The sequence below is a fragment of the Macaca nemestrina genome, chromosome 7, assembly GCF_043159975.1.
Source record: "Macaca nemestrina isolate mMacNem1 chromosome 7, mMacNem.hap1, whole genome shotgun sequence".
NCBI lineage: Eukaryota > Metazoa > Chordata > Mammalia > Primates > Cercopithecidae > Macaca > Macaca nemestrina.
This window is the reverse complement of record NC_092131.1, coordinates 126,302,343-126,327,438: the sequence shown is the minus strand read 5'-3', so window position 1 is coordinate 126,327,438 and position 25,096 is coordinate 126,302,343. Positions and strand designations below refer to the sequence as shown.

General features: G+C 51.1%; 1 protein-coding gene across 3 annotated transcripts in view; it reads right to left on the bottom strand.

Annotated features, from left to right (window-relative positions):
- The window catches only part of LOC105490966 (secretory carrier membrane protein 2), a 32,715-nt gene extending 7,861 nt beyond the window's left edge, over window positions 1-24,854 (bottom strand). The window contains exons 1-7 of one of the 3 annotated variants that reach the window (XM_024795794.2): window positions 24,687-24,848; window positions 4,573-4,641; window positions 4,013-4,111; window positions 3,358-3,486; window positions 2,060-2,177; window positions 1,339-1,464; window positions 503-662 (exon numbers count right to left, since the gene is read on the bottom strand). In XM_024795794.2, coding sequence (XP_024651562.2) covers window positions 503-662; window positions 1,339-1,464; window positions 2,060-2,177; window positions 3,358-3,486; window positions 4,013-4,111; window positions 4,573-4,641; window positions 24,687-24,743 — 758 coding nt within the window. In that variant the 5' untranslated portion in view covers window positions 24,744-24,848. Of the gene's footprint in view, window positions 1-502; window positions 663-1,338; window positions 1,465-2,059; window positions 2,178-3,357; window positions 3,487-4,012; window positions 4,112-4,572; window positions 4,642-24,686 lie in introns of all 3 variants that reach the window. The other 2 variants (XM_011757004.2, XM_011757005.2) reach the window with 2 other exon arrangements.
- Between the last annotated feature and the right edge of the window lie 242 nt (window positions 24,855-25,096).

The window sequence follows — 25,096 nt, the reverse complement described above, 5'->3', positions numbered from 1 at the left end:
CCTGAGGTACAATTCCAGAACCCCTGGGGGTCTGTAAGGTGTATCCAGCTATGTTCCCAGTATCTAGCTTAGGTGTTGGCACTCTGAATTATTGGGAAGCATCAATAGTCATGGAGAAGAGCGCTGGAGAGCACTCATCTGACACTACCAGAGAAGCACACCCTAGAGCCTCAGAAGGGAGTTCCCAAAGAGCGTCCCCTCCCTCTTCCCAGTAACGGCATCAGCTAGACTGGGAGCAGTGGGATGGCAGGTCCCTTCTCTAAGTCTCCTGTGCCTGGTCCAAGGACAGGGCCCAGAGTAGACCTCAGGTACAGAAACTGAAGAACAGGGCCCCCAGTCTCTGCTCTGGGTGGGAACAGAGGAACAGAATGTAGGGAACGTGGATTTCCCTACATTCTGTTCTGCTCTAAGACTTGGATAGGGTCCCAGGGCCTAATAGCCCTTAGCCGGCTACCTGGGGTGCCAGCCATAAAATCTCACCCCTTGCCCCGGCCTCACTTACCTAAAGGCCTTATAGATGGGTCGGTACCAACAAAGGAAGGCACAGGGAGTGAAGATCAGAAACCACAGGATGGAGAGGCCAAAGTCCACTCCCTTGGAGCTGTCACCCGAGAACGAGGCCAGGCAGGCAAGCAGGTTCAGAAACAGAGTCACTGAATGCACTGGGGAGGGGACAGGACAGAGTTATGACTTGCGCCACGGTGGCTGAGGGGCTCCAATGTGGCGGCCACTCCCTAGGAGAGGTGAGGTTCATGCTGCGAAGGCAGCTGCAGAGACAGAGGAGCCCACTCTGTACCTAGGCAGGGATAGCTCCCAAATCCTGGTTTTATGGGACCTCAAAACCAGGGATCAAACTACGTTCCTGAGAGGTGATGGGAGAGCCCGGGTGTCTGAGGGGTGTGGAGGGAAGATGCAGACCCAGGGCTGGTCCTTGGGGAAGGAAGTCTTTCCTTTAGCAATGCTTTTCCCTGGCCCTGGATGGCCCCCGATGGAGCTGCCGGAGAAGTCTTCTTCCTCACCCTTCAGAATCCACAGGCCTGTGGACAGGGAAGGCCTTCACCTAAGGAGGGCCTTTTAGTGCAGTGAGCTCTGAAGGAACTTGGAAGCCTCTAGTTAGTCCCACCCTCCGTGATTTGTGGTCTGGACTGCCCCTTTCAAGGAGGTTTCCAGACGGGGCAGCCTGTGGGCAGAGGCACCTCCCCAACCCAGCCCAGGCACTGAGGAAGGCTGGAGTCTGCTAAAAGCCTGTATACCAGGGAGGAGCAGCCAGGGCCAAGATGGGGCTCTGAAGTCACACCCAATTCGCCCTTAAGCTTGGAGGGCAGGAGCGGGACTCACACATCCACAGATAGTAGAGCATCTTGCATATCCGCTGGTAGTCGGCAGGGATCTCTGTGGAGAAATCCTGATAGAAGCAGGGCTTCACAGGGCACCACGAGGGCAGGGGGGGCCAGTTCTCTCTCACTGTGTGGGGGAAAAGGAGTGACGAGGTGAGGGCCCAGCCTCAGAAGGGGCATCGAGGTGCGTGCACGCCAGCACAGTGTATGGGCCAAGGGGCTCCAGCAAGCAGGGCTTGGTTCCCAGAGGGGCTCCAGCAAGCAGGGCTTGGAGTCTGCATGGAGTGGGATGGAACAGGAATGGAACCCAAAGAGATACCACCAAGCTCACACTGAGATAATAGATCCCAAATGCACTGGGAAATACAGAGAGCTAAATGGCCTAAGTGATTATTTTTATTAACAAGCAGCCCACAAGTGTGATAACTCAGTTCATCAGAATTTGCAAGGAATTGTGGGACCAATGCCCCTATGCTATCAAAGAATCAAGTCATTTTAGAGCTAGGAAGGAGTGCAGAAGTAATCTACAGCCATTACAACCACACTACAGGTCTCCTGACTTGCAACGTACTGCTCTTCCTGGGACCAGTGTCCTGTGACGAGAAGAGCCCCACAAAACTCTGAGGCAGCTCAGGGTGAACGCTGGGAGGCCCTCCACACAGGGTTCAGGATACTCATCTATGCCAGGCAGGGCAGCCCCAGGCCCCAGCAGCCTCCCTTACCATGCAAGTTGGCTACAGTGTTCTGCAGCTCCCGCTCCTTGCGTTCCAGCTCAGCAGCTTTCCTGTCCAGTTCTTCCTGCTGCCGAAGCAGGCCTGCCTGGGCTGCAGACACCGCAGCCTGGAGAGAACAGGGGAGGTACAGGGACAGCCAGACACAACAAACAGAAACAGTGTCAGCCTGGGTGGGCAGGCAGAGAGGCGTTGCCCCAGGCAGGGACAGCCAGCAAGGAGTCCCAGAAGCAGTCCCCACCTCCCAGAGTGTCTTAGGTACCAGAGACCACCTTAGAGAAGCCAACCTGTCTTCCACTGCCCCCGCACCTTCCTGGTCCCTTGGCCATGACTAGGTTCTCCTCTGCCCTCATCCCTAAGCTTGAGTTGGGAAAACTATCCCCAGTGGCTTCTCCACCTCTTCCTCATACTGGGTCAAGGCAGAGCTCAGTGATTGTGACCTTTGGGAAAAAGACCTCACAAGAAACTAAACTATAACAAGAAACCCACAGACCCAAGCCTCATTTGAAGAGCCTGGGTGTATGTATGAGAAGGAAAACAGTGCAAGCCTGCTAGCAGTGAGTGGAAAGGGGAGACATGTGAGGGCAGATGGCGTGTGCCTGAGCCTCAGGATCTGCACAAGCAGCCTGTCCCCTGGCCTGCCCCCAGAAGCTGCCTCCTGAGGTCCCCCTAAACTGCGACTGGCTATACCCCAGGACAGCCCCTTAGGTGTGGCCCTGCCCTGCCTGGCTTTAGTGGTGTGCAGAGTCCATGCTTATCTCCTCTTCAGGCAGGGCAGAGCCTCTGAGTGACAGTAAGGGACTGACTGTACATGAGGCTGAACAGACCTGGCCCCGGGGCCCTGCACCTGCTGGCAGCTGCTGCCATTAGGGCCAGGTTCCTCCTGATAGATGAGACTCCAGTCCTTTTTAGGGAGAGATCTCAAACTGGTCATCTCACAGGATGACAAACCAGGCACATGTGTACACACACATGTATACACACACCAACCTCTCCAAAAACTCTTCAAAGACCTAAGGCTGCCTTGGGGAGGGAAGTTTCAGGCACTGGTGGCAGAAGCAGGAGCAGAACTGACCCCGCTGTGCCACGCTGGGGGTCTTGACCTCCTCCAAGTCTGTGACGTCAGTTGAGAAGGACCCAGCTCCCTACAGCCCACCACCCAGCTGCACAGAAAGGCACCTCCGCATGTAAGGGCTGCCTCACCTCCACAGGGCTCTGGGGCCTGGGAGGAGCGCTGGGCAGGCTCCGGGTGCCCTGCCCTTCTTCCTGCTTATCTACACTAGGCCTACCTTGGGAAGCTTTCGCATGTAGCTGTCTCTGAGAATACTTTCTCCTCCTAGGAGCATCTGCCTCTCTGAGAGCTCGCTCGCTGCCAGGAATTGGGCAGGCGGGAACTTGCTGGCCTGTCTAAGCAGGAGCTGCAACACACAACTCCACCGTGGGTCACGCTCATAGGGGCAGCGAGGAGCGCGGCGGGAGGGCAGTGAGGCAGTGCAGTGGAGCACCAGGCACAAAGCAGAAAAGATTCACAGTATTTGGTGAAGGGACAAAGGAAGACAGGAAGGAAGGTGAGAATCAATGAAGATAAAGAAAAAAAAGAGAGATTCTGGGCCCCAAGGAAGAGAGAACAAGTCAAAGGCCTGAGGAGGACCTGGAGGGGTACAACAGGGACAAATGCCCTCTCTGGAGGCACCAAGGAGCCCAGCCTGGTAAGTAGAGCTTATTTCTCAGTGGTGGTGGTGGATGGGATGCAGGGAGTAAGGATATTAATTGGCAGAGCAGCCCCTCTACTTGTAGGTGACCAGCTCCAAACAAATTAGCAAAAGGGTCCTTAGGGGGCCAAGGCTGAAGGCTCTCTGCTTGCCCCGAGCCTCAGGGCTCAGCTACTGGTCTGGGTGATTCCCTCACTGGAGAGAAAAGACCAGAGTTCTTTGTCAGCAGTACCTGGGGGGTCGGCTGGGTTGGTTCCACTGATGGCTGGAGAACCGCTGGCTGCGAGGACCCAGGGAGTTGTGTGACAGGAACTGTTGTCGCTGCATTTGTCTACATGGAACAAATCAAAGGACAGAAGTGAGTGGGACTCCACTAGTTGGTGACGAGGGGGCAAACCCACAGCAGGATGGGTGATGTGCCCCTGACTGTGAGGGGACTCCCTTGGGGCCTGCACTGGGCCTTCCCCTGTGGCTTCCTAGCCAACAAGCCTCAGGTTCAGGCCATCTGATCCCTAACCCAGCACCCCTGGGCTCGCTGGGTCCAGCACTCTTGGGCATCGCCCTGACCTCCTTGGGGAGGGGCCCTGGTCACAGATCTCAAGGGGAGAATTTCACAGAGTGTTTGGTGGCTTTCCCATCCTTACCCTGCTTCCCAGGTTCATGTTAGGACTGTCCCTTTGAGGATTGCCGCTTCTCAGAGCTGCTTCTGTCCTTGCCAAGGCTCCCTGCCCTGGAGACCCCAGCACCACCCCAGAGGGTCATGGGACTTGGAAAGAGGGCCTGCTCACCAACCTCTGAGAAGGGGTTGAATTCCGCCAGGCCGCCCTGCGGGGCGTTCGTCAGCTGGGTCACAGAGGGATCCTGAGAAGGTGAAAAAGAGCCCTCAGACACAGAGGAGAAAACCCTGGCCAGGGCCGGCGGGCGAGCCGGTGACGCCTGACTGAAGTGGGGCTGCTGATCACGCTCCCGGGACCCTGAGAAACCTCTCTCTGGAAGGGTTCTGTGCCTGCCCCTGCCACACCACAGCTGCAGTCCCTTCTCCCTTCCTGGAAAAGGTTCAGCCCAGGAGAGACCCAGAGCAAGCTTTACCCAGAAGCTTGAGAGTACACACCACACAGGCTCCTGTTGGTACCCTATACAGATTCAAAATGGTTCATAGTATTTACCTCTAGAGAGTGGGGGTTTTTTTGTTTTTTTGTTTTGTTTTGTTTTTTGCGGGGTGGGGTGCTGAGGGGCAAGTGAATGGGGTGGTGAGGGCAGAGACTTACTATTGACTTTATAACCTTTCTGTACTGTTTTATTTATCATTCATTTATTCCTCTTATTTTTTTTTTATTTTTTCAAGACAGAGTCTTGCACTGTCGCCCAGGCTGGAATGCAATGGGGTAATCTTGGCTCACTGCAACCTCCGCCTCCTAGGTTGAAGCGATTCTCCTGCCTCAGCCTCCTGAGTAGCTGGGACTACAGGCACCCGCCACCACACCCGGCTAATTTTTGTATTTTTAGTAGAGACAGGGTTTCACCATGTTGGCCAGGATGGTCTCGATCTCTTGACCTCGTGATCCGCCTGTCTTGGCCTCCCAAAGTGCTGGGATTACAGGCGTGAGCCACCGTGCCTGGCCATTCCTCTTATTTTCCAAAAGATAGTCTAAGGTAGTCGGACACAGCTCATGCCTGTAATCCCAGCACTTTGGGAGGCTGAAGTGGGTGGATCACCTGAGGTCGGGAGCTCAAGACCAGCCTGACCATCATGGAGAAACCCTGTCTTTACTAAAAATATAAAATTAGCTGGGTGTGGTGGTGCATGCCTGTAATCTCAGCTACTCATGAGGCTGAGGCAGGAGAATCACTTGAACCTGGGAGGTGGAGGTTGTGGTGGGCCCAGATCGCACCATTGCTCTCCAGCCTGGGCAACAAGAGCAAAACTCCGTCTCAAAAAAAAAAAAAAAAAAAAAAAAAAAGTCTAAGGTTCTAGAACAAAAACATGCTGCTGGCTGCCAGTACTGATTTTATTAAATCGGGCACACTTGCTAAGAGCAGAGATATGATAGGCTCAGATGAAAATCCAAGAAAATGTTGTTTTTGGGTTTCGGGGATTTTTTAAAGTCTTTTTTTTTTTTTTTTTTTTTTTTGAGACGGAGTCTCGCTCTGTCACCCAGGCTGGAGTGCAGTGGCCGGATCTCAGCTCACTGCAAGCTCCGCCTCCCGGGTTCACGCCATTCTCCTGCCTCAGCCTCCCGAGTAGCTGGGACTACAGGCGCCCGCCACCTCGCCCGGCTAGTTTTTTGTATTTTTTTTTAGTAGAGACGGGGTTTCACCGTGTTAACCAGGATGGTCTCGATCTCCCGACCTCGTGATCCGCCCGTCTCGGCCTCCCAAAGTGCTGGGATTACAGGCTTGAGCCACCGCGCCCGTCCTAAAGTCTTTTAATAAAATCCAAGAATGTCCTCAGAACACAACCTTGTCTCCTTTTCCCATCTGATCTCTGCATGGGGCTCTGCCATCCTCTTTACTGTGCCCCTGCTGGCCTGGGGCAGTTGTCTTCACCCTGTCCCGCCCCCAGGAGAGCTCCTCCGCACCCTCCCCTTCCTGGTAACAGATGCAGGGCTCAGGTCCAGCTTCACAGCCATGCCTGGGCTCCATGAGGAACAGCCCTGAGGGTGGCCAAATTCAGGGCTGTTCCTGCCTGTGGAGACACTGCTTGGGTTCCACACCTCACCCCACACCCCTAATTATTAAGCCAGATGCTCCCATACTTCAGGCCCAGCCTCACCTCCACCGGAAGCCTCTGTAGAGCCAGTTCTTTTTTTTTTTTTTTTTTTTTTTTTAAGACGGAGTCTCGCTCTGTCGCCCAGGCTGGAGTGCAGTGGCGCGATCTCAGCTCACTGCAGCCTCCGCCTTCTGGGCTCAAGCTATTCTCGTTCCTCAGCCTCCTGAGTAGCTGGGATTACAGGCGCCTGCCACCACGCCCAGGTAATTTTTGTATTTTTAGTAGAGATGGGGTTTCACCATGTTGGGCAAGACTGCACCTGGACTCCAGTTCTTTTCTTTCTCTCTTTTTTTTTGTTTTTAAGAGACAGGGTCTCACTCTGTTGCCCAGGCTAGAGTGTAGTGGTGCAATCATAGCTCATGGTAGCCTCAAACTCCTGGGCTCAAGCAGTCCTCCCACCTCAGCCTCCTGAGTAGCTGGGACTACACACATGAGCCACCAGGCCTGGCTGATTTTTAAAGCTTTTTTTATTTGTAGAGATGGGGTCTTGCCTTGTTGCCCAGGCTGGTTTTGAATACCTAGGCTCAAGTGATCCTCCCACCTTGGGCTCCCAAAGCGCTAGGATTACAAACGTGAGCCACCTCACCTTGTCCAGATCCAATTCTTAAATACAATGCTAATATTAGATGCATCCACAGAGTGACCCCCTCAGTTTACAGATGTAGAAACTGATATTCACCATGATCCAAGGACCCAAAATGGGAGCTCTCTCCTTACTCTAAACATTCATAGAGCTGAGGGTCAGCATTGAATATTCTCTGGTTTTATCACAGATACTACCTCTTATCTTCCCACCTGAGTCACCAGTTCATAGAGGGTATGACTGACTGTCCCCAGGCATACAGCCAGAACTCACTGTGTCTGGACGTGCCTCATACTACAGCCTCCACCCCTTCCAACCTCGTCTGTGACAGACTGGCTGTGTCCTTCCTGCTGAACACCAACTCTGCCCTGATGGCTCCTGCAACTTGGACGAAGTGACCAGGTGAAGTTCAGGAGGCTCTGTGTTGCTGAGGAATTGGCCCTGAGGTTATTTCATGCCTGAAGGACCAGTGGTTTACTACTAGAATCATCTGGCTTCCTGCAAGGAAGATTTGGGGCTTGGTATCTGTTCCCCTTTCAGACGCAGCAGAACCTAGCCACCGCTGAAGTCACTGAAATCGGATCTACCATCCACAGAACTGGCTCCTCGAGTCTTGAGTCACCAGAGGACAGAAGAAAAGGGGCCGCTCTGGTAGCACTTTCAGGTGCTAGCATACAGACATCTGGCCAAGGTGCACATGTTTAACAGGTGACCTCCAGGCCCACAAAGAGATGCCATTTCCTTTATGAATGGCAGACAGAAGGGGACTGTGATGGGGATGATAGGGTGACTGCCCTGTTCACTCTGATCCTTCCCCTTTTCCTAAAATCTTAAAGACATGGCCTGGCACCCCTCACTGGGCTCCTCATAAACAAATCTGATCTCCATTAGTAAGCTAGAAACTCCCTGCAGCCATGTGCATCTGTGTCTAGTTCATACTTTAGTTCCCTGGTGCTTGGTGAAGGGCCTGCGGCAGCACAGCAGCTCAGTGGTTTGAGAAGACATGCAGCACGCTGTAGGGCCTCCCCCTTCTCTAGGAAGCACTGCCCCAGTGCCAGGGCATAGCAAACAGGAGGCACCTGCATCACAGCAGTAGCCCAAGGGCCTGGAAGCACGTTGCCTAGGAAGAGTGACCTAAAACGCTAAGACAAGTGGATATTTTCCCATTTAAGAAAACCTAGGCTCTTTCTGAAAGATGTGCATGGCTTTAAGAGAAGCTGAGTCCTGGCAAGAAAGGGAGGGAGGAGGAGGGACTGGGGAAGGAAGCTGACATTTACTTAGTGTCTACGGTGTGCCAAACTCACCACACAATGATGCTACTGTGAAATTCTAGTTGCCCTAGAACTGGCCACTATGTCGAGCTGTCAGAAAAGAGGGTTGTACTGGCCTTCCTTGACCTGGTTCTTCGAGAGACTTATGACCCCCTAATCCACTATTTATAATGGCTTTACTTCTCTCCTGTTACCTAGGATGGTACTAGTTATACTCTGTACTTGAGAGAGCTGAGAGAGTCACTCCAATCAGCTTTTCTGTTCTGTGGCTCAGCTCGGGACCCTGGCTGAGAAAAGCTACAATACAGCTCCTCATTTAACCCTCACAACAGCCTTACGAGGGAGGAATATTTATATTTTGCAGCTGGAAAAGCTCAAGCTCAGAGAGGGGAAGTAGCTTGTCTTAAGATCTCAGGGGTAGTAGTCAGTGAATCCAAGTCTGTCTCCAGGGACACAAGATGGTAAAGTTGAGTGGGCAAAGCATCCCGAAGCCTGGTACGGAGCTTGACAAATTGAAGGCACTCAGTGAATATGTGGCTGAATGAATGAACCCCACTCCAGGAAGACACTGACAAGGGCTTCCGCTTGTTTCCCTGCTTTCTTCTTTCCTTCAAAGAGCTGGGGTTTTTGTTTGTTTGTTTGTTTGTTTTGAGACAGAGTCTTGCTCTGTTGCCCAGGTTGGAGTGCAGTGGCGCGATCTTGGCTCGCTGCAAGCTCCGCCTCCCGGGTTCACGCCATTCTCCTGCCTCAGCCTCCCAAGTAGCTAGGACTACAGGCGTCCACCACCACACCAAGCTAATTTTTTTGTATTTTTAGTAGAGACGGGGTTTCACCGTGTTAGCCAGGATAGTCTCGATCTCCTGACCTTGTGATCTGCCAGCCTTGGCCTCCCAAAGTGCTGGGATTACAGGCGTGAGCCACCACGCCCAGCCATAGAGCTGGTTCTTGAGGAACACTTTTGGTAAGACATATGCACAGTCTTTTGAGTAAGGATCACGCTGACTGGCCTAAATGAGCACCATGAGCTTTTACTCCAAGTTACAAATAGGAAATCAACAGCATAAACTTTCTTTCCCACTAACTGAGCATCAACTAACTGGCTCTTATTTATTTATTAGTATTATTTTTTTTGAGATGGAGTCTCACTCTGTCGCCCAGGCTGGAGTGCAGTGGCGCGAACTCGGCTCACTGCAAGCTCCGCCTCCCAGGTTCATGCCATTCTCCTGCCTCAGCCTCCCAAGTTGCTGGAAATACAGGCGTCCACCACCACGCCCGGCTAATTTTTTTGTATTTTTAGTAGAGACGGGATTTCACCGTGTTAGCCAGGATGGTCTCGATTGCCTGACCTTGTGATCTGCCCGCCTCGGCCTCCCAAAGTGCTGGGATTACAGGCATGAGCCACTGTGCCCGGCCCTAGGATGGTGAGGGCTAAGTTTCACCTACAAGGAGGAGTAACCTAAAACCCCTTGCAGTGCCACTCAAACTGGCTAATGCCCTTTACTGAATTTATAACAAATAAAAGGCTCTTAACCTCAGTTATTTTCATTCAGCAACCAGCTATAGTGTGAGGAACATACCACAGTGAATAAGACACAGCTCTCACCCTTCTGGAGTCCACAATCTGGTATCTGAGACAAGTGGACACCCCCTGAGGGGGTGCTGGGGACCACAGCAAGGTGCAGAGCAAAAACAGGAAGAAGGGGAGATACCTCAGTGGGCTTCAAGAAAGGCCAGGTTGCAGAAGGAAGACAGAGAGCAAAGGCCCAGATCAGTAAGGCTCCCCACCACTGCAGGACAGTGGGGCACTTCCTCATAGCTGGAGGGTAAAGGCAGTGAGGGAAGAGAGGAAGGCAGAGTTAGGCTGCAGCTCTGCCAGGAAGGGCCATGAAAACCACACCTTTTTTTTTTGAGACGGAGTCTCACTCTGTTGCCCAGGCTGGAGTGCAGTGGCGCAATCTCTGCTCACTACAATCTCCACCTCCCAGATTCAATCGATTCTCATGCCTCGGCCTCTGGAGTAGCTAGGACTACAGGTGCGTTCCACCACGCCCAGCTAATTGAAAACCACACTTGTCACTGGTTTGGAAACCTCTTTCTATGCTTTTCACAGGTGCTGGCTGTCTGAGCTCTCTGTGACTTTTCCTTGCCTTCCCTTCCTGTATTCTACCCAGGCTCCCAGTGTGAGGTTTATTTCAGGCTCCAAAAAACACATTAAATAAATATCATCTCATGCACTAAAAAAAATTCAGGGCCAGCTGGGCACGGTGGCTCAAGCCTGTAATCCAGGACTTTGGGAGGCTGAGGTGAAAGGGTGGCTTGAATCCAGTTTGAGATCAGCCTGGGCAACACAGCGAGACCCTGTCTCTTTTTTTTAATATTAAAAATAAAAAATAAGTTTAGGCCTGGCATGGTGGCTCAGGCCTGTAATCCTAGCACTTTGGGAGGCCAAGGCAGGCAGATCACCTGAGAACAGGAGTTCCAGACCAGCCAACATGGCCAACATGGTAAAACCCCATGTCTATTAAAAATACAAAAATTGGCCGGGTGTGGTGGCTCACACCTGTAATCGCAGCACTTTGGCAGGCCGAGGCAGGTGGGTCACCTGAGGTCAGGAGTTCGAGACTAGCCTGGCCAAGATGGCAAAACCCCGTCTCTACTAAAAATACAAAATTAGCTGGGCATGGTGGCAGGTGCCTGTAATCCCATCTATTTGGGAGGCTGAGGCAGGAGAATCGCTTGAACCCGGGAGGCGGAGGTTGCAGTGAGCTGAGATTGTGCCATTGCACTCCAGCCTGGGAGACAGAGCAAGACTCCGTCTCAAAAAAAAAAAAAAAAATTAGCCAGGTGTGGTGGTGCACGCCTGTAGTCCCAGCTACTTGGGAAGCTAAGGCAGGAGAATCGCTGGAACCTAGGAGGAGGAGGTTGCAGTAAGCCGAGATCGCAGCACGGCACCACACTGCGGCCTGGGCAGCAGAGCAAGACTCTGTCTCAAAAAAATAATAAACAATAATAATAATAAATAAATTTTGGCCAGGCATGGTGGCTCATGCCTGTAATCCCAGCACTTTGGGAGGCCGAGGCAGGTGGATCAACTGAGGTCAGGAGTGCAAGACCAGTCTGGCTAACAAGGTGAAACCCCGTCTCTCCTAAAAATACAAAAATTAGCCAGACATGGTGGCGGGTGCCTGTAATCCCAGCTACTCCGGAGGCTGCGGCAGGAGAATCACTTGAACCCGGGAGGCAGAGGTTGCAGTGAGCCAAGATCGTGCCAGTGCACTCCAGCCTGGACAACAGAGCAAGACTCGACTCAGGGAAAAATAAATAAATAAAAAATTTTTTAAAATTAAAAATTCAGGGTCACGCTGAGAGGCAGAGAGTCAGCAACACTCTGGAACCTCTGTGAAGTCCTATGGGCTTTGGAGATGAGGCTGAGTGTGACAGAGCAAGAAAAAGCAATCAACTCCAGAGTGGCTAGTTGGGTCCCAGTGCACAAAGAGCCACGGTTGACCTTGGTGCTCTCTGACCTGGTACCTGAGAATCTGTCCTAAGAAAATATCACAAAAACATGTAAAATTCTGTGCCTGCAATGATATTCATAGGACCAGGACTTACAATAGGAGAAAAAAGCAGGAAACAAACATCCAATGACAGAGAGCACAGGTATATTTTGGTACACATCTCCTTGAAGGCCCACACCGCCACTAAGAATCACAGCTATGAAGATGGTGCAGCAATACAGAAAAGGTTTTCTGGCCGGGCGTGGTGGCTCACGCCTATAATCGCAGCACTTTGGGAGGCCGAGGCGGGCGGATCACAGGGTCAGGAGATTGAGACCATCCTGGCTAACAGTTAAACCTCGTCTCTACTAAAAATACAAAAGCAAAATTAGCCAGGCGTGGTGGCAGGTGCCTGTAGTCCCAGCTACTCTGGAGGCTGAGGTGGGAGAATGGTGTGAACCCGGGAGGCAGAGCTTGCAATGAGCCGAGATAGCGCCACTGCCCTCCAGCCTGGGCGACAGAGCGAGAGTCTGTCTCGAAAAAAAAAGGAAGGGAAGGGAAAGGGAAGGGAAAGAAGAGAAGGGAAAGAAGGGAAGGGAAAGGGAAGGGAAAGCGAAAGGAAAGGGAAAGGAAAGGGAAAGGAAAGGGAAAGGAAAGGAAAGGAAAGGGGCTTTGTTACATCAATACCAAATTATGGGCCAGGCCCGGTATCTCATGCCTATAATCTCAACACTTTGGGAGGCCGAGGCGGGCGGATCACTTGAGGTCAGGAGTTTGAGACCAGCCTGGCCAACGTGGTGAGAACCCCTGTCTCTACTAAAAAAAAAAAAAAAAAAAAAAGATACAAAAATTAGTCAGGTGTGGTGGCATGCACCTGTAATCCCAGCTACTTTGGAGGCTGAGGCAGGAGAATCGCTTGAACCCGGGAGGTGGAGGTTGCAGTGAGTCGAGATCATATCACTGCACTCCAGCCTGGGTGACAGAGTGAGACTCTGTCTCAAAAAAAAAAAAAAAAAAAAAATACAGGCCAGGCGCGATGGCTCACACCTATAATTCCAGCACTTTGGGAGGCCAAGGTGGGCAGATCACTTGAGATCAGGAGTTCAAGACCACCCTGGCCAACAGGGTGAAATCCCTCCCTACTAAAAATACAAAAATTAGCCAGACATGGTGGTATGTGCCTCTAATTCCAGCTACTCAGGGGGCTGAGGTAGGAGAATCACTTGAACCCAGGAGGCAGAGGCTGCAGTGAGCCGAGATCACACCACTGCACTCCAGTCTGGAAGACAGAGTGAGACTCCATCTCAATAAATAAATAAATAAGGCCGGGCACGGTGGCTCAAGCCTGTAATCCCAGCACTTTGGGAGGCCGAGACGGGCGGATCACGAGGTCAGGAGATCGAGACCACCCTGGCTAACACGGTGAAACCCCATCTCTACTAAAAAAAAACAAAAAACTAGCCGGGTGAGGTGGCAGGTGCCTGTAGTCCCAGCTACTCGGGAGGCTGAGGCAGGAGAATGGCGTAAACCGGGGAGGCAGAGCTTGCAGTGAGCTGAGATCCAGCCCCTGCACTCCAGCCTGGGCGACAGAGCGAGACTCCATCTCAAAATAAATAAATAAATAAATAAATAACAATGGTTGCAAATGACTGGTAGAAATATGGAAGACTTATTTTCTGTTTTCTAAATTTTCTATAATGTGATCATGTTATTTTGATTTTAAAAACACACATACATAATCCCAGCTACTCGGGAGGTTGAGGCAGGAGAACCATTTGAACCCGGGAGGTAGAGGTTGCAGTGAGCTGAGATCGTGCCATTGCACTCCAGCCTGGGTGACAGGGTGAGACTCCATCTCAAAAAAAAAAAAAGAAAAAGCAAAACAAAACAAAAATACACCATACACACACACATGCGCGCGCGCGCACACACACACACACACACACACACAAGCATATTTTTAAACAGAGAAAGAAACAAAAAATAGGCTGGGCACAGTGGCTCATGACTGTAATCCCAGCACTCTAAGAGGCTGAGGCGAGAGAATCGCTTGAGCCCGGGAGTTGAGACCAGCCTGGGCATCTTGGTGAAACCCCGTCTCTACAGAGAATACAAAAATGAGGCCAGGTGCAGTGGCTCATACCTGTAATCCCAGCACTTTGGGAGGCTGAGGTGGGGGGATCGCCTGAGGTTGGGAGTTTGAGACCAGCCTGGCCAGCATGGTGAAACCCAGTCTCTACTAAAAATACAAAAATTAGCCAGGTGTTGGTGGCAGGCACCTGTAATCCCAGCTACTCAGGAAGCTGAGGCAAGAGAATCACCTGAACCCGAGAGGCGGGGAGGTTGTAGTGAGTCGAGATCACGCCATTGCACTCCAGCCTGGGCAACAGAACGAGACTCCATTTCAAAAAAGAAAAAAAAAATCAGTCAGGTGTGGTGGTGGGTACCTGTGGTACCAGCTATACCAGAGGCTGAGGCAGGAGAACTGCCTGAGTCCAGGAGGTCGAGGCTGTAGTGAGTCATGATTGTGCTACTGCACCCTGGCCTGGGGGACAGAGACAGACCCCATCTCCAAAAAAAGAAAGAAAGAAAAAAAAGCAGTCAGTGAGCAAGGTACAGTCTCAGGCCTCGCTCCCTGCCACTAGCTGCGATGTGTGGAACCATCCAGAAAAGCAAGTCTGAGTCACCTGGCCTGGCATTCAAGGCCTTCCAGGAGCCGGCACCACTCCTCTAAAGGAGTCTACCCTCAAAATGGGACAGTTACTATCTCCTCCCACCTCTGTGTAGTCTCTCCATACACAAACCATTCCATCAAGCACTGGGCTAGGGAAACCAAGAAAAAGCCTTGATTCCTGCCTTCGAGAAGCAATAGTACAGAGAACCACACAGAAACCAGGGCAAGAGGTGATGGCACATGATCGGCACTGTGACAGGGTGAGGGCAGACACAATGTGATCATAGAGGAGAGAGCAATTAAGCTGTCTGGGAGAGTCAGGAAAGGCTCTACTGAGCTGGAATCTGAGTTGGATCTTGAGAGATGAAAGAAACTTAGCAAACAGTAAAGAGGAAGGCAAGAACCACATTTGCAAAACCACAGAATATTTATTTATTTAATATATATATATATATATGCCAGGCGCGGTGGCTCAAGCCTGTAATCCCAGCACTTTGAGAGGCCGAGACGGGCGGATCACGAGGTCAGGAGGTCGAGACCATCCTGGCTAACACAGTGAAACTCCGTCTCTACTAAAAACACAAAAAACTAGCCGGGTGAGGTGGCGGGCGCCTGTAGTCCCAGCTACTCAGGAGGCTGAGGCAGGAGAATGGCGTAAACTCGGGAGGTGGAGCTTGCAGTGAGCTGAGATCCGGCCACTGCACTCCAGCCTGGGTGACAGAGTGGATGTCTCTATATAAAAAAATATATATATATATGTTTTTTTTTTTTTTTTTGAGACGGAGTCTCGCTCTGTCGCCCAGGCTGGAGTGCAGTGGTGCGATCTCCGCTCACTGCAACATCCGCCTCCCGGGTTCAAGTGATTCTTCTGCCTCAGCCTCCTGAGTAACTAGGATTACAGGTGCATGTCACCACGCCCAGCTAATTTTTTATATTTTTAGTGGAGACGGGGTTTCAGCGTATTAGCCAGGATGGTCTTGATCTCCTGACCTCGTGATCCGCCCGCCTCGGCCTCCCAAAGTGCTGGGATTACAGGCTTGAGCCACCGCACCCGGCCGAGAATCTTTAAAAACAGCTTGCATGTGTTCAGAAGATGAGAGAAGGTTATGGAGGCTGTAGAGGGGTGTGTGGAGAGAAGTCTGGAATATCAGTGAACCAGTCTGAAGAGGGTGGGGCCAGACTGTAGGACTTTGGATGTGGCTCTACAGGCAACGGGGAAAAACTAGAGATTTGCAGGCAGGGGTGCCATGATCAAACAGCAGTGAAGGGAGTGCAACAGCAAGGGAGGACAACAGTGGAAAGACTGGCTAGGACACAACTGTCAACATGGGTGAAGGGAGGACCAAATTGGGGGACAGCAGCTAGGGATGGAGAAGAGGAACAAGAGGGACTTCAGAGACCTTCCTCACGTCAATGCCATGGGCTCAGCAACTCTCTGGGTTGGCCTGGGAATGGAAAGACTATAGGGCAGGTAAGGGAAGGGAAATAAGGCCAGGCACAGTGGCTCATGCCTGTAATCCCAGCACTTTGGGAGGCCAAGGCAGGTGGATCACCTGAGGTCAGGAGTTTGAGACTAGCCTGGCCAACATAATGAAACCTCGTCTCTACTGAAAATACAAAAAGTAGCCGGGCATGGCCAGGCGCGGTGGCTCACGCCTGTAATCTCAGCACTTTGGAAGGCTGAGGTGGGCAGATCATGAGGTCAGGAGATCGAGACCATCCTGGCTAACACGGTGAAACCCCGTCTCTACTAAAAATACAAAAAATTAGCTGGACATGGTGGTGGGCGCCTGTAGTCCCAGTTACTTGGGAGGCTGAGGCAGGAGAATGTCATGAACCCGGGAGGCAGAGCTTGTGGTGAGCGGAGATCGTGCCACTGCACTCCAGCCTGGGCAACAGAGCGAGACGCCGTCTCAAAAAAAAACAAAAACAAAAATGAAAATTAGCCAGGTATGGCGGCATGAGCCTGTATTCCCCACTACTCGTAAGGCAGGAGAATCGCTTAAACCGGGGGGGCAGAGGTTGCAGTGAGCCAAGATAGTGCCACTGTACTCCAGCCTGGGCGACAGAGCAAGACTCTGTCTCAAAAAAAAAAAAAAAAGAAAGAAAGGAGTGCCCAAAATAAGTGATTGTGGGAGAGGAGGAACAGGTTTTTCAAGGGTGGGTGTGGTGGGGTAGAGAGAGGATCTGAGAAGATATTGAGTCAGGTTGGAGATAGCTGTGGAATATTTCTGGTTGGAAGGATTGGGAAGGCGCAGGTGTGAGTTGGAAATAGTGGCTTGAGGCTCAGGAGGAAGCTGAGAACTAGAGATCTAGACCTGGAATCGCTGGAATGTGGATGCTCTTCTGAAGCCATAGAAATGAAGGTATAAAGTGAGAACAGGGTAATCCCAGCACTTTGGGAGGGTGAGGCAGGATTGCTTGAGTCCAGGAGTTCAGGACTACCCTGGGCAACAAAGTGAGACCTCATCTCTCCAAAAAAAAAAAAAAAAAAAGCCAGGCATGATGGTGTTTGCCTGTAGTCCCAGCTACTTGTGAGGCTGAGATGGGAGGATTGCTGGAGCCTGGGAGATGGAGGCTGCAGTGAGCCATGATTGTGCCACTGCACTTCAGCCTGGGCAACACAGTGAGACTCTGTCTCAAAAAAAAAAAAGAAAAGCGGGTGTGTGGCTCACGCCTGTAATCCCAGCACTTTGGGAGGCCGAGGCAGGCAGATCACGAGGTCAAGAGATCGAGACCATCCTGGCTAACACGGTGAAACCCCGTCTCTACTAAAAATACAAAAAATTAGGTGGGCGTGTTGGCAGGCGCCTGTAGTCTCAGCTACTTGGGAGGCTGAGGCAGGAGAATGGTGTGAACCCAGGAGGCGGAGCTTGCAGTGAGCGGAGATCGCGCCACTGCACTCCAGCCTGGGTGACAGAGCGAGACTCCGTCTCAAAAAAAAAGGAAAAAAAAAGAAAGAAAGAGAAAGTTTAACTTCTGAACTTCCAATAGCATGAATAAAAACAAAAAAAGAACTCTGGAATACTCCTAAACGTACAAGACAGGAAGTGAAAACAGGCTGAGGAAGGTGAGAATTACCAGGATAAAAGAGGCCAAGGATGGAGAGAATTTCAAGAGACTGGCCAAACAAGCATGTCAGTCACAAGCAGCAGACGCATTCCAGGCTCATGACTCTCCAAGAGACCATAAGATCTAAGAGTGAGGATGTGCCTCAGGGTGCAGGGGTGAGGGTCGACACAGGAGTGCAGGGATGAAAGCAAGCAGGAGTGACTTTTGGTTCTTGGCAGTCCTTCACCCAAAAATACTGTTTTCTGGCCAGACGTGGTGGCTCACACTTGTAATCCTAGCATTCCGGGAGGCCGAGGTGGGTGAATCACCTGAGATCAGGAGTTTGAGACCAGCCTAACCAACGTGGTGAAATCCCATCTCTACTAAAAATACAAAAATTAGCCAGGCATGCTGGTGCACACTTGTAATCCCAGCTACTCAGGAGGCTAAGGCAGGAGAATCTCATGAACCCAGGAGGCAAAGGTTGCAGTGATCTGAGATCGCGCCACTGCACTCCAGCCTGGGTGACAGAGTGAGACTCCATCTCAAAAAATAAATGAATAACCCTGTTTTCCCATCTGCCAGGCTTTCTGCTTTCAGCCCAAGCCCTCTGTGCCATAGGGCTCTGCCCTTCCTCCTGAGAGCCCTCCCAGCTCCTTTGGACACTGCCTTGATCCCACTTGTGATGTGCTGTCACTCTCAGTGAGCACTTTTTTTCTTTCTTTCTTTTTTTTTTTTTTTGAGATGGAGTCTCGCTCTGTCGCACAGGCTGGAGTGCAGTGGTGCAATCTTGGCTCACTGCAACCTCTGTCCCCCGGGTTCAAGTGATTCTCCTGCCTCAGCCTCCCAAGTAGCTGGAACTACAGGCGCCCGCCACTATGCCTGGCTAACTTTTGTATTTTTAGTAGAGATGGGGTTTCACCATATTGGTCAGGCTGGTCTTGAACTCCTGACCTTATGATCCGCCCGCCTCAGCCTCCCAAAGTGCTGGGATTACAGGCATGAGCCACCGCTCCCCAGCCTCAGTGAGTATTTCTTAGCTCTCCTGCCAGAAGCCATTGACCACATACTATGCTCATTTACCATGGTCTCCTGCACAGGCCTGCAGAGCAGCACAACCTTAGTGATGTGCACTAACGTGAACATCTCAAAGCAGCACTTGCTGGATGGGTCACAGCTTGCAAATGTGCACAGCACTCTTCTCTCAATGAGTAGCAAGTACCCCTTGTTTGTCCTAGTTAAATATTACCATTTCTCTGAACACAAGATTATCCTACCCCAAGTGTTTCCAAGAAGACTTAAGAGTCAAAGTTCATCTGTCTCTCTAACCCAAGTTTTAACACCCAGCCTGGCTCCAGGTGCCAACAATAAAGGCAGGAATCCTCCAGTCTGGGCAGCTGTCTGCAGTCACAGTGAAGCTGTAAGAACCTTGCCATTTTCAAATTTCTTGAGACAATGAGCTGTTACACAGTAAAGTTCTACCAGGTCCATCTGGTGGTTCCAAGAATTCCCAAAGTTGCAGTCAAGCTGGGACCGACCCTCTCTGCGAAGGTCCCAGTGTCTGCACAAGGAAATTCAAGTAACTTTTGTTCACACCCAAATCACGTTTCTGCTGCCACTTTCTCCTCCCACAGGAGAGAAGTATTTCAAATCCTTGGGAGGCAGCCACAACACCGAGATTATCTTTTAACTGCAAGGAGGCAATGTGTGAAAGTGATATTGTGTGACTTGGCAACTTACAAATACTGAAAGGTTTTCTCTGTTCAATGCCACCACCTATTCCACTTCCTCTCCTTGAGATCAATGCTGTCTGCCTGGGATAATCTGGCAAAAGTGCCAAGTGGGAAAGCAGCCCTAGCACTTGCCTGGGTGGTCTGATTTCTAGTGGACTGCTGAAAAATGGATGGTACAATGCCTCCCTTTAGCTTTCCACCCCTTCATCACCTGACAAGACTTAATGAGAAACTTTTGGGAGCAGACACCCTGGATCATTCGGAAGCAGAGACCGAAATACTCAGAGGGTACAGAGCAGCCACCATAACCAACAGAGGAATTAGGGTGTGCCAGTGGAGGCTGTGAAATCAACAACACTTGGCTTGCAGTTTCCTGCTTCCTCCTAGGAGGTGGGCAAACCCCTGGGGCACACTCATATCTTAACTTCCCATTCACAGCTCTTTCTGTGCAGGAAGTTTTCTAATCATCCCAATTATAACCACATGCAAGGAAGAGGTCATAAAAGCCCACGCCCACAGTGCAGGGTGGAAGCAGGCACTTAATAAAGAACCTTGGATGAGGAAGTCAACTAAATGGTGCACTGGAGTTTCAAAGGATATAACGAGTGAGCAGAAAACAGATTCCATGGTCGAATAACTGTGAGAAATGTTGGGTCAAATAAAGCTGAGCCAATGTCTTTTTGTAGGATTTCTCAGAGTCTTCAACAAACTAACAAGCCTTGTGAATCTTTATTTTGGTTTCTTTGTTTGAGACAGAGTTTTACTCTATTACCCAGGCTGGCATGCAATGGCACTCCTCAGCTCACTGCAACCTCCACCTCCCAGGCTCAAGTGATCCCCCTGTCGCAGCCTCCCGAGTAGCTGAGCCCACAGGTGCATGCCACCACATCCGGCTAATTTTTTGTATTTTTTGTAGAGATGGGGTTTCGCCATGTTGCCCAGGCCATTCTCAAACTCATGACCTCAAGTGATCCACCTGCCCTGGCCTCCCAAAGTGCTGAGATTACAGGCATGAGCCACCGTGCCTGGCCAATCATTGTGAATCTTTGAAAAAACAAATAGGCTGGGCACAGTGGCTCATGCCTGTAATCCTAGCACCTTGGGAGGCTGAGGCGGGTGGATCACCTGAGGTCAGGAGTTCGTGACCAGCCTGGCCAACATGGTGAAACCCTGTCTCTAGTAAAAATACAAAAATTCTGAGTGTGGTGGTGGGTGCCTGTAATCCCACCTAGTTGGGAGGCTGAGGCAGGAGAATCGCTTGAACCCAGGATGTGGAGGTTGCAGTGAGCCAAGATCGCACCATTGCACTCCAGCCTGGGCGAAAAGAGTGAAACACCATCTCAAAAAAAATAAAGAAACAAAAATGAAATAGGTAGCAAACCCAAACCTATTTGACCACGGAACCCTGAGCACCTTTCAGGACTGGCATTGCTTTAAAGAACTGTCTTAAAAAGCCCAAGAATTTTCTCCAGTGGAAAAAATAAAATAAAACAAACAAACAATAATAAAAAATAAAACATTTAAAAAACAAAAGCACAAGATCTGTATTATTCCATCCCCTCACACTGGAGAAAAAAGGTAGCTTAGCTAATACTAATTTGTTACTTTCACCACTCCCAGTACTCTCAAGAATGGTGACAACATGATGATGCTACATTCCATTCTTTCCTTAGCCAGCCTAAAATAGCCCCAGTGCAGTTTAACACCAATGTCTGAGCTTCAAAACCTTTAAAACAGCCCTGTCCTGGGAATGAGACCCAGGTCAGCCCCTTCCAGCTGCTAAATAGCTGATGACTCTGGCACATACCATCCTCATTGAGGTCTTGGTTTCCTCATCTCTAAACTGAAGAGGTTAGAATAGAGTTCTAAGAATGTTCTCAGCTCTAACAGTCAACCATGGACTCTAAACACCAGGTATATTTTTGCAATCCACCATTACACTGCATGACGGAAATAAAAACGACTGTTCTGGAGTGTGACTAGGTGTGACAGTTTCTGAGTCTATCGCTTTTCCACCTGCTCTCTCCTGAGCTTGGTGCCAACACCCTGAGTAAATGAAGCTGGGCTCACACCCAGGCACCTAAGGGCTGCATCTCCCAACATCCCAGCCCTGGGAATGCAGACACCACCATCTCAAGGAAAGGGCGGGTAAGCAGACACCACCATCTCAAGGAAAGGGCGGGTAGCTCTGACCAGGAGAAGACTCAGAGGCCTCACATCCAAAGCTGTTTCTCCCCATACCACTGTGTGCCAAGAGGAAAAGCCCAGCCCAGGATGAGGAGGAGCAAATCGCAGCCAGCCAGCCAGCTCTCTCCTTCCCACCCAGGACTCCCCACCAGATGTGGCTGATAGGACCACAGCTGCTTCCTGTCATGCCATTTCCTGGGGCTTCCTGATGGACAGACTGTCTTGCTAGAATGCAGAAGTTACTTCTACCACAGTTTGCACAGTCATTTTTGGAGCCAGAGATGAGGTTTAAGACTGTCAAGCAGCTATTAATACAGGGTAGAACTATCTTGCCCTCTGCTAGCACTAGAGCAAAGCTCTCTGCATCTTTAGACAACTGACTTCCTCTCTGTCAGACAGCATCAGACTTTTTATTTCTGATTCTGACAGGACCAAAAAAAACACATAAAAAATGGAAAATCATCACATATGGCATATACCATAAGGCTACAAGATCCTACTAAAACCCAAACCCCAGTATACAGCAGTTTTGTAATTAAAGTCTGTTACCAGAAGACATTGGCAGGAAAAAAAATGCAAATCTTTCTTTATTCGATGAATAGAGATGACCGTTTGCCTTACATAAGAGACAAGGTCCTTGCAAAGGCTCTGTCAAGAAACATTAAGCTACAAGAGGAATGTTCAGAATTTCCTGATGTTCTAAGGAACAAGCTATCAGAATTTGCCCTGAGGGCTCCTGTTGGCTAAGACACCTTGAGACCAAGAAAGAAGCGAAACATTTTCACTCTCCTAACAGCGTATAATTATTTAGTTCAAGTCTCCTTTGATTTTGCTCTGACCCTTGAAGCAATTCAAAGTGGGAAAACTCATGCTGTGAATGGCAGGAAGGATTACTTCAAGGACTTCTCTGACACCTGCAGGAAACTTAAAAGCTGCCAGTGACCAAAATAAAGGACAAGCAGGGTGAATTAACGTGCCGATGACATCCTGACAGAGCAGAACATCAGGGCTCATCATTCACCAGTCAGCACAAACAAGCTTCCCTAGAACAGGTTTTGAGCAGATGTGAAACAAGAGGCATAGGAGCTCTGGAGCTAACAGTTCAGCCCCTCATGGTAGAAAAAGATCATCCCTGTGCTCTCAGCTCAAAGGCAGAAAGGTGTGGGCTTTAAGTAGGAAGACTGTCCTGTGGCTCATGCCTGTAATCACAGCACTTTGAGAGGCTGGCGCCGGGGGATTGCTTGAGACCAGGATTTCGAGACCAGCTTGGACAACACAGTGAGACCCCTTCTCTACAAAAATTTTTTTTAAAAGGAGTAAGGCCCAGTGGCACATGCGTGTAGTCCCAGCTACTCAGGAGACTGAGGTGGGAAGATTATTTGAATCCTGGAGGTCAAGGCTGCCATGACCTCCACTGCGATACAGCCTGGGCAACAGAGTGAGACCCTGTCTTAAAAATGAAAGAAAGAGGGCCAGGCGCGGTGGCTCACGCCTGTAATCCCATCGCTTTGGGAGGCCAAGGCAGGCGGATCACCTGAGGTCGGGAGTTCGAGACCAGCCTGACCAACGTGGAGAAACCCCATCTCTACTAAAAATACAAAATTAGCCCAGCGTGGTGGTGCATGCCTGTAATCCCAGCTACTCAGGAGGCTGAGGCAGGAGAATCGCTTGAACCCAGGAGGCAGAGGTTGCAGTGAGCCAAGATCGCGCCATTACACTCCAGCCTGGCAACAAGAGCGAAACTCTGTCTCAAAAAAAAAAAAAAAATGGTGGCTCACGTCTGTAATCCCAGCACTTTGAGAGGCCGAGGCGGGCGGATCACAAGGTCAGGAGATGGAGACCATCCTGACTAACACAGTGAAACCCCATCTCTAGGCCGGGTGCGGTGGCTCAAGCCTGTAATCCCAGCACTTTGGGAGGCCGAGACGGGCGGATCACAAGGTCAGGAGATCGAGACCATCCTGGCTAACACGGTGAAACCCCGTCTCTACTCAAAATACAAAAAAAATTAGCCGGGTGAGGTGGCGGGCACCTGTAATCCCAGTTACTCGGGAGGCTGAGGCAGGAGAATGGTGTGAACCTGGGAGGCGGAGCTTGCAGTGAGCTGAGATCCGGCCACTGCACTCCAGCCTGGGCAACAGAGCGAGACTCCGTCTCAAAAAAAAAAAAAGAAAGAAAAGAAATCCCATCTCTACTAAAAATACAAAAAATTAGCCGGGCGTGGTGGCGGGCGCCTGTAGTCCCAGTTACTTGGGAGGCTGAGGCAGGAGAATGGTGTGAACCCGGGAGGCAGAGCTTTCAGTGAGCCGAGATCGCGCCACTGCACTCCAGCCTGGGCGACAGAGCGAGACTCTGTCTCAAAAAAAAAAAGTCAGGCCAGCTCACAAGTCAGTGCATCTCAACTATGTTGCCACCACACATAGGTCCATCAGACAAACGTTCCCTGGTCCAGACTTTTTCAGAGCCCCGCGCACCTCTCCTCCCTCCCTAATCCAGACTCTCCTATCTGGTCAAAATCCACTCCAAACTAGACCCATGGCCAAAATGCGGAATTCTTATCAAGGACATTTTTCAACTTGGGCTACCTTCCCACCCTCTCCCAGCCTTCTTTCCCTGACAAATCTCAGGGGCTCTCCTGTACTGTATACACTAGTTTGGCAGGTGGTGGAGCGGTGGCAGGTGTCCTGGGCTTTTCCCACATTTTCCCACCCCACCACAGGCTTCACCACCTCCTCATATATTGCTGTCACCCCCTCTTCTAAGGTGACTCAGGACAGGTGTCTATCCAAGAATGAGGGAATGTGATAGCCACATTTCGCTTCCCCCTGACGCTAGGGGACTTCCCTAAGGGTCTGACGGTGCCTGCTCCAGTCCCCTTCACTAGCACAGCCCAGTCTCCGGGTGCTAGAAGACCCCACTCTCTCCAAGACTTCAGCGCCCCGCCTCCTCTGCAGTTCCACCTGTTGCTAGTCGCGCCCCCCACGAGTTACGATAGGCCAGGCCTCAAAGCCCGCTCTCCCATTGGGCAGATGACCCGTCCCTCCTACGCCACGTCTCCCGGCTCTGGCGAAAAGAGGCCCGGGCAGCGGCCGTGGGCCCTAGGGAAATCTGAGAGCTGGGTGGCAGGAGGGGGGCTTTACCTGAAAGGGGTTTACATCCACTGGGTCCGCGAAGGGGTTGGTGTCGAAAGCCGACATGGCGATCGGAGGCCGGCGGGCGAACTCCGCGAACGCTGCTGCCTCCGGGCACCCGGACCCAGCGGCGCTTCGTGTAGACCCTCCACTTCCGGGAGCGAGGCAGCAGTTCTGGCGCAGGCGCGGTGCCCTCCCCGAGGGGCGTGACCCTATGACGTCACCGATGTCCGCTCCGGCCCTCCCCCCCTGCCCTGCCCACAGTAGTGCGGCGGGTGGGCTTTTGGCTTCCGTCCACATCTTCGCTCTGCCGGGGATTCAGGGGTCTCGGCTGCCTGGAGGGTCTGCGGAGCCAGAGGCGTGGCCGGAGTCCTTCCCAACTGCCTATCAATCTGACACCTTCCAATTTTATGTTTCTA